This window comes from Stomoxys calcitrans, chromosome 4 (genome assembly GCF_963082655.1).
Source record: "Stomoxys calcitrans chromosome 4, idStoCalc2.1, whole genome shotgun sequence".
NCBI lineage: Eukaryota > Metazoa > Arthropoda > Insecta > Diptera > Muscidae > Stomoxys > Stomoxys calcitrans.
The window spans coordinates 124816475-124825989 of record NC_081555.1 but is presented as its reverse complement, the minus strand read 5'-3'; the positions used below and the strand labels follow the sequence as shown (position 1 = coordinate 124825989).

Sequence of the window (9515 nt, the reverse complement as noted above, 5' to 3'; positions counted from 1 at the left end):
TGGGCTATAGCCTTCTTCCAAAAATGGTGAAAAAACTCAAAGTTCGATTTCCGAAATGATTTGCACACGATACGATTGCCTATTGCATACCTAATCCAGAACTGCTTTCAAACGATCGAAAATCGAACATTTAAGGAGTTATGACAGTTTCAAGGAGGAATTATAACAGTTTCAGGGTAAAATTATTCCAGCTCGCAAAAATCGATTCTTTTTCGAAATTAAAGGTATTTTTCGAAGAATTTCCAATAATTTCACTGAATTAGGCGTGGTTTTGGAATGGCTTTCCGCTAACATTAAAATCTGCAAATTTTTTGGGTGGTCGAAAATTCGAAATTTTTCATGGGCTATAGCCTTCTTCCAAAAATGGTGAAAAAACTCAAAGTTCGATTTCCGAAATGATTTGCACTCGATACGATTGCCTATTGCAAGCCTAATCCAGAACTGCTTTCAAACGATCGAAACTCAAACATTTGAAGGAGTTATGACAGTTTCAAGGAGGAATTATAACAGTTTCAGGGTGAAATTACTCTAGCTCGCAAAAATCGTTTCTTTTTCGAAATTAAAGGTATTTTTCGAAGAATTTGCAATAATTTCACTGAATTAGGCATGGTTTTGGAATGGCTTTCCGCTAACATTAAAATCTGCAAATTTTTTGGGTGTTCGAAAATTCGAAATTTTTCATGGGCTATAGCCTTCTTCCAAAAATGGTGAAAAAACTCAAAGTTCGATTTCCGAAATGATTTGCACACGATACGATTGCCTATTGCATACCTAATCCAGAACTGCTTTCAAACGATCGAAAATCGAACATTTGAAGGAGTTATGACAGTTTCAAGGAGCAATTATAACAGTTTCAGGGTAAAATTATTCCAGCTCGCAAAAATCGTTTCTTTTTCGAAATTAAAGGTGTTTGGGGTCAAACTAAGGGTTTTGCCTTTCGAAATAAAAAATCAGAGGGAGAATTAGGTTTAAAATTCAATGCTGTTGTAATGGTTTATTGTGTTTGTTGCTCATTTCATTATTTATAAGTAGTAAATCGAATTCAGTCTTTTGTTGTAGGTAAATTTAGATAGACAATTGTACATGTAGCATTAAGTAGTTAATTTCTTTTAGGATGAAGTAGCACAATTTATTCTTAGTTTAAGTAGCGAATTTTACTTTTAGTTTTGGATAGGAAATTTTAACTTTAGCTTTAAGTAGGAAAATTTAATTTTAGAGGGTAAGTAGGTTATTTCACATTTTGATTTTGGGTCTAAGGATATAGGAATTTGTTGATGGTGTGTAGAGTGGCCCGCACTTGTGTTTATTTTTGGTGTCCCGCACTTTGATGGTTTAACCATGTGTTGTGTTGATTTTGGGTCTTCTTGTGGGTTTATGTTGTATCTTAGTGTCTTCTTCACGTCTGAAAATTGAGTTTGTTAATTTTTGTTTCACTGTTTGTAATGTTCTTTTCTTTAACGATTGTTTATATGTATATATGTAAGATCACTTTTTTGCTTTTCACTTCACTTGGGTTCACTTTGAGGGGGAGAGAATACGATGCGCGGGTTTGAGATTTAAAAGCGAGACTGATCTTTTTCTGGTTGTTGCTTGTCACTTGGACCCCGCGAAAACGGTCAACTTTCCAAGCTACAAGCAACAATTCCAGGTAAACAAATATGAAATCAAGGCGGAATCAGCGATTAAGAACTTACTTCAATGTACCGTTATGCACAGTGGGTCATGTGCATACGTGAACGCATGTCTGCACATGGGTGCACATGACTTCATGTTCAAACGTACCTTGAACATTCTCCCCCTCCAAGTGACGAAGTGACATCTTACCTTTTTAATTTTGGTTTCTTGCCTGTGAGGTGACTGGGCCGACGAACACGTATCCCCAATCTGTCTCCTGGGCGAAGACGGCTCCCAATCCGGGTTGTACAACACCACTCCTCCGGAGGTGGGCGTAGGCATCGGCCCCTACCTCTACATCGATTGGTTCGTTGCCCCTAGGGTCAGCGTCTGCCAAAGAAAGGGATCTTAGGCTGCTTGTGGGGTCGGGAATGATGGGATCTGAATAGGGTCGTCGCGGCAAATCCCGGGTCGCCACTGCCCGGATGGTATACATGGTTCTCCTCGACGCATGCCTTGACCGAAGTCTTATTGTTGCCAGACGGTGCCCTCTGCGCTCTCTCGTTGGTATCCCCAGGCGAGTTACTGTGGCTGCCGCGATTCGGGTGATGGTCGATGCCTGGCACAAAAGTACCCGTACCCCAGCCCAATCGTCCTGCTCCTCGGGTGCCAATTCCACCATCGCCGTGGGTACAAAAACAGTGGCCCGGCTGTAAGGTATCTCGACCGGGGGAGGGCCTTGGACGATGGGCATCTGGTTGGCTGGTTCGATTGCAAGTTGCCGTGGGTTGGCAATCTCCATTGGGGGCGGGCTGTAGCTGCCATATGTCTCCCTAAGCTGTGGGGCTCCATGCAGCATTGTGTGATGGCGGTAGTCGCATGTTCGGCAGGCAGTGACCACGGGGCAGTCTGGGGCCAGATGGCTGCGCGCCAGACAGTTCCGACAGTAACTCCGTCTCTCAACTGTCTCGTATCTCTGATACGGTGTCATTTGCCGGAACCGCGGGCATGACCGTATGGCGTGGTCCTCCTGGCAGAGGCCACAGGCATACTGCCAAGATGCGGGGCGATACCTGGGTTCCCGTGGGTCGAAGCGAGGGCGTGTGGGTCTGGCGGGTCGTGGGGACTCTGGGCGAGGTAAATATCCGGCCATTATCTGTAACCAAATTCTCGTGAGTACCGTGTTTTGATGTGATTATGAATTGCTAGGGGTGTCTGAGAATAATTTGACAATCTTAGTTATGGGTCGACTGACTATGCCATTGGAAGTTCGAATATCTACAACTCGAGTGTTCTGATCAACACCGGGGTATGTTTTAAAAACTCGTCCTAACTTCCACTCGGTGGGATATCTCTCATCCCTGATGACAACTAAATCATTGACCTGTATGTTATCTTGCTGATACTTCCATTTGTATCTACGGTGAAGCTCATTTAAGTACTCTGACTTCCACCTCTGACAAAAGTTTTGGGATATAATCTTTAATCTCTTCCACCGATTTGCAAGCGTTATGTCCTCCTCTGAGATGTCGGGTTCTGCCGGGGTCAAAAGGGAAGAGCCTATAAGGAAGTGAGCTGGGGTCAAGGGTGCTAAATCGTTAGGGTCTTCAGAAGCTGGACTAAGGGGTCGTGAATTGAGGCAGGCCTCGATACGTGCCAATATGGTTGACAGTTCTTCGAACGTGAAGTTCATTTTGGGCATAGACTTCTTAAGGTGTATCTTGAATGATTTAACTCCTGCCTCCCACAATCCCCCCATATGGGGAGCTCCTGGAGGAATAAATTTCCACTCTAAATTCTGATGAGCATGTTGCTGAATGGCGCTGCTCTGTAAACTTTTCATAAACTCTTTCTGATCTTTCTTGAGCATTTCTGCTGCGCCTATAAAATTCTTTCCATTGTCGGAATATATCTTTTCTGGGCACCCTCTCCTTCCTATGAAACGAGCTAATGCCGCCAGAAATGATTGAGTCGATTGTTATCGTGTCACTTTGTATCTAAAATGTTAAATATATTAGTTCACTGTTTCAAAGTTTATTGTTGCAATGTTCACTCTAGTTATATATGTTTGTATGTATGTTCACTTTTTAGATCTCTTCCACCTCCCAAAAGCGAGTGATTATCTTTTCTAATGATGATGCACTATAAAGTGTGATTTGTCTGTCGGATTTAGGGTCTTCCGTAATGGGTCCTCCTATGATCCACCCAAAAACGGTGTCCTGCGCTAAAAGTGATCCACAGGATTTCATAGTACCGCCTTTTGTGTATATAAGGGGTCCAATATCTAATCCGATTAACATGTCCACGGGTCGACTTTCAAAGAATCGAGGGTCCGCGAGACCAAGGTGTGCAAAATCTCCAAATTGATTTTGCCTTAAATCGTGTGTTGGTAAATGAGAAGGTAGGGTCTTTAAGACTGGTGCCCAAACCTCCAGCTCAAAACTAGGATTTACTCGTGAGCAAAGATTGAAGACGCAAGCTTTTGTCGATGTTTCAGAAACTGCGTCGCTTAAACCTGTGACGTGAATTAAATTCTTAACTGTTGGAAGTTGTAGTTTGTTTCTAATTTTCTCTGAAATGAAAGTTGATTGTGACCCAGGATCGATGATTGCCCTGGCATCATATCTATGTCCTCTAGATTTGATTTGAACTATTGCTGTGAACAAAAGTGTCTCTTTGGGTTGCGGAGTGGGTCTGATTTCCTGAAGTGTCAAAGTCGTTGAACAAGGTGCTTCTAAACAAGGTGTGGACTGTATATTTGGCGATACCGATGGTTGTACTAGGGTGGTTAAAGCGGCAGCACTGGTACTAGGGCGTGCGTATTCGCTAACCGGTTGAGCTAGGGTGGTAGGATCAGTAGCACTGGTGCTAGGTCGTGCTTCCTGTCTACCGGGTTGAACTAAAGTGTTGAGAGCGGCAGCACTTGTGCTGGGTCGTGCTCCGTCTCGTTGGAGTGTGCCTGTTGTAGGGTACTGGGTCTGGTTGCCTTTATGTATCAAACTGTGGTGTCGTTGACTACATTCCCTACAACTAAAACGACTTTTACACTCCCTGACTCCATGATCCGAAGAAAGGCAGTTATAGCAAAGATGACTGGTCTTAACAATGTTTATTCGATCGTTGATCGACCTTTCTAGAAATTGAGGACATTCTTGCAAAGAATGATTGGATTTACAAAGTTGACAAACCGGTTTGTTATTCTGAGCATTATAGTGTGATTGTGTGTTGTTGCTGGGTCTTGAGCCCGTGTTCTTGAAATTGGGATTTACATTTGTTTGAAAACTATTAACTCGCTTTTCCCGCTTATCGTACTCCGATCTGGGTTGATTATATCTCGAATATTGTGGCTTGATATTGCCGACTGATTCTAGGGTCTTGAATTTATGGGTCAAAAATACATCTAATTGATTCCACGATGGAAGAGACGAACAATCTGCTAGGCTGCTTTCGAATTCTTCTAAAAATATTCTTGGTAGTTTGGTTGACACAAGATAAACTAAGATTGGGTCCCATCCCCCCGTTTCTACTTCAAGGGTCTGTAAAGTTTGGGTACAACTACCTATAGTGCGCTGTAATTTCTGGATTGTTGACGCGTTATCAACGGAAACCGAAGGTAAATTAAAAAGAGCTCGCAATTGCTCATTTACCTGCATGCGTTTATTTTCGTACCTATGAACGAGATTTCTCCACGCTATGTCGAAACCCTCATGGGTCAGTGGAACATTGGAAATTATTTCGCGGGCTTCTCCTGCTGTTTTTTGGGTCAAGTGAAACAACTTCTCGACTTTACTTAATTTTGAATTGTTAATGTAAATTGCTGAAAATAAGTCCCTAAAGGTGGGCCATTCGCGATATCCCCCTTTAAAAACATCTGTGTCACAGGGCGGCAATCTTAGAGCTGGTGAAAAATCATTAGTGTCTCGCTGTTGGGTCATCGATATTCTCTCCTGTTTTTCTTGATCTTGTTGCTCGTTAAGGGCCAAAATTTCTCCGTTAAGAGAGCTTAAACACCGTTTATAAGTTTCTAGTGCCTGTTTGTAGCTATTTCGAAGCTTAGTTTTATCTATAGGTGTCTCATCCTTTTCCGGAATGCGATCCCTACAATCTAAGTATGCCTTCTTGATTTGATCCCATAAAGAATTGAGTTCTACCCGCGTGATTTCTAACGAATGTATATTATCATCCGACTTAGCCGCGGAGTAAACGGTCTCAAAATCCACTAAATCATCCACACAGTTTACAAATCTTTCGCGTAAATTCTTATCCATTTTGTAATTGGCTTGTATATGTTTTAAATAGGGTCAAAAAACTATAAAACCAAGGAAAATTTTACAACAAAATGTCCTAAAAAAAAACTGGTTATTTGTAGAAATCAAATCTATTTCAAAAAAACCTAATGCGAGAAAAAAAATGTGTGTCTTGATGATGGGTCAAATATCTAAGGGTCAAACCTGAAACTTTTTACAAAATTCGTAATAAATGTTTTATCTGGGTCACTAGAAAAAAAAACAGGTTAATATTTCTGATGATATCGATTATACAATAGCCGCAAAAAATTGTAAGAAAAATTTTCCTTTCAAATCGCAATACACCAGCAATTTAATTCCGCTCGAATTAAAGTTGCAAAAAAAAAATTTTTTTCTCCAAAAAAAATTAAACTTTCACTTTTCAAAATTTGGCATACAGAACTAGATGATTCTTTACAATAATACTGCTTTGACTCGTTGGGTCAATTTGCTTTCTGTATAAAAAACAACAAAGGATTGCACAAACAACCACAGTCCTTTCCGACCGTTTCCACTTAAATTTGTGCAATAGAATGAAGTTTTAAAATTTCGAAGACAAATGAGGCCAGCACGCAATATTATTTTCGTTATTTCTCACACAAAAACAATTCTTGATAAAAAAAACTTCTTCTTTTCTAAAAGCACTTCGATTTTTCTTAGACACTTTTCCTTTTCTTTATAAAAAATTTCAACAAAAAATCTCGTGGATGTCTGTCCCGAAAATCCTACACACTGCCTTGAAAGTAGGGTCTGCTATATTGGGTCAAATTCACTTGGATCAAATTAATTTGGGTCAAAATTAATTGGGTCAAAATTTATCAGACAACCGAATTAGCGATTCATAATCAGAAAACGATCAAAAACAATATTAAAGTACGCTGGGTAAATGTATGAACTTTTCCCTTTTTGAAAAAAAGGTTATGTATGACGTAATACCCAAGCGCACTTTAATAGAAAAACAAAATGGTACTCACTTTGAAGCTTCTTTTTTGATGTGTGTGTATGTGTGTGTGTGTGTAGGTGGGCGCTTGGCTTGGGTCCAGAATTGTGTGTTGGCGCCTTTTGCAATTTTTGTAGCTTTGTGTCGTTAGAGTCTTGGATTTTGTTGTTTTAGTGTTTTTGATTTGATGAAGTTTTGGGAATTTAACCGTTGTAGCGGGTTTTTCCGTTTTTATCCCAGAGCGTAGATTTTTTGTTTTTGTGTTTTTACACGGAACGCACGAATTTGATTTTGTTGGGGTTTTTTGAAAATGCACAATATTTTATGTTTGATAGAAAAAGAAAGAATTAGTTTGGGATAAAATTTACAAATTTATCGAGCAACCCATAATTCTGTCTTAACACTTTAATTTGTTTTTTAAGTTAAAATACTGAAAAATTTATGATTTTTAGAGAAAAAAATTTTTCAAAATATGTAGAAAAAAATTAACATAAATTTTGGGTTGGACGATAAATTGTTAAATTTTTCAATTTTTTAGCTCTTTTTTTTCATTTTAACACAAAGAAACTTCTTTCAACAATTTAAAATTTTTTTGATTTTTTATAATTTTTTGAAATTCCACTTTTTTCCACTTCTGTTCCACTGTGCGGGTCACTTTACGTTTTTTGGGTCACTGTAACACTTTTCTTTTTTGATTTACCACAACTTCTAATGATTTTGGGGTCAATTTTTTGCACATTAAAATTTAATTAATTATTTTTATTTTTACACGGGTCACCCTGTTAATTTAATTAGTTTTTGTTTTATTTGAGTCTTTATGTACTTTAATTGTCACTTTGCAATTTGGTTATTATTTTCTTTTGTTATTTCGTTTTGATCTTCATTTGGTTGGAATATTTTATCAAATTTTCAATAAAATAAATGCCACAACCAAACGAAGAACACTGAGAGCCGCTATATATTTTTTAATTTGTGATTTGTGTATTATTTTGTTTTTAATAAATTGCCAAAACTGATCTTTTATGTGTTTTGATATTTTTGTGTTGGCCGTCCGTCCATACGTGTATGTATGTACGGTTGTGTGTAACCAACCCTTTTTTCGCACTTTTCTCTATTTCATTTGCTTTTAATTGTTGGGTCACTGCACTTTTGTTGTTGCGAATTTTTTTGTGTTTCGGTCACTGGGTCTTTTGAAATGAAAATGAATTATTTTTGGGCACAAAACAGAAAAATTTTTTTGATTTTTGGTTTTTTAATTATTTAAAAAAACCACTTATCCGGTTCGAAGGACCAAATGTTTGGGGTCAAACTAAGGGTTTTGCCTTTCGAAATAAAAAATCAGAGGGAGAATTAGGTTTAAAATTCAATGCTGTTGTAATGGTTTATTGTGTTTGTTGCTCATTTCATTATTTATAAGTAGTAAATCGAATTCAGTCTTTTGTTGTAGGTAAATTTAGATAGACAATTGTACATGTAGCATTAAGTAGTTAATTTCTTTTAGGATGAAGTAGCACAATTTATTCTTAGTTTAAGTAGCGAATTTTACTTTTAGTTTTGGATAGGAAATTTTAACTTTAGCTTTAAGTAGGAAAATTTAATTTTAGAGGGTAAGTAGGTTATTTCACATTTTGATTTTGGGTCTAAGGATATAGGAATTTGTTGATGGTGTGTAGAGTGGCCCGCACTTGTGTTTATTTTTGGTGTCCCGCACTTTGATGGTTTAACCATGTGTTGTGTTGATTTTGGGTCTTCTTGTGGGTTTATGTTGTATCTTAGTGTCTTCTTCACGTCTGAAAATTGAGTTTGTTAATTTTTGTTTCACTGTTTGTAATGTTCTTTTCTTTAACGATTGTTTATATGTATATATGTAAGATCACTTTTTTGCTTTTCACTTCACTTGGGTTCACTTTGAGGGGGAGAGAATACGATGCGCGGGTTTGAGATTTAAAAGCGAGACTGATCTTTTTCTGGTTGTTGCTTGTCACTTGGACCCCGCGAAAACGGTCAACTTTCCAAGCTACAAGCAACAATTCCAGGTAAACAAATATGAAATCAAGGCGGAATCAGCGATTAAGAACTTACTTCAATGTACCGTTATGCACAGTGGGTCATGTGCATACGTGAACGCATGTCTGCACATGGGTGCACATGACTTCATGTTCAAACGTACCTTGAACAAAAGGTATTTTTCGAAGAACTTGCAATAATTTCACTGAATTAGGCATGGTTTTGGAATGGCTTTCCGCTAACATTAAAATCTGCAAATTTTTTGGGTGGTCGAAAATTCGAAATTTTTCATTCTTCCAAAAATGGTGAAAAAACTCAAAGTTCGATTTCCGAAATGATTTGCACACGATACGATTGCCTATTGCATACCTAATCCAGAACTGCTTTCAAACGATCGAAAATCGAACATTTGAAGGAGTTATGACAGTTTCAAGGAGCAATTATAACAGTTTCAGGGTAAAATTATTCCAGCTCGCAAAAATCGTTTCTTTTTCGAAATTAAAGGTATTTTTCGAAGAATTTGCAATAATTTCACTGAATTAGGCATGGTTTTGGAATGGCTTTCCGCTAACATAAAAATCTGCAAATTTTTTGGGTGGTCGAAAATTCGAAATTTTTCATGGGCTATAGCCTTCTTCCAAAAATGGTGAAAAAACTCAAAGTTCGAT

At 38.3% G+C, this 9515-nt stretch overlaps 1 protein-coding gene across 3 annotated transcripts; it reads right to left on the bottom strand.

Moving 5' to 3' along the window:
- Positions 1-962: 962 nt before the first annotated feature.
- On the bottom strand, positions 963-8991 carry LOC131997238 (uncharacterized). Of its 3 annotated transcripts, none has more exons than XM_059367871.1 (3): positions 7946-8991; positions 6875-6994; positions 963-2770 (listed from the first exon to the last, which is right to left on the bottom strand). In XM_059367871.1, exon 3 carries the CDS (start codon positions 2765-2767, stop codon positions 1829-1831), a length of 939 nt encoding a protein of 312 aa, XP_059223854.1. In that variant the 5' UTR covers positions 2768-2770; positions 6875-6994; positions 7946-8991; the 3' UTR covers positions 963-1828. The 3 variants fall into 3 exon arrangements, with proteins under 3 accessions (XP_059223854.1, XP_059223855.1, XP_059223856.1); XM_059367872.1 differs by having other exon boundaries at positions 8718-8991; XM_059367873.1 differs by having other exon boundaries at positions 8738-8991.
- Positions 8992-9515: the final 524 nt, after the last annotated feature.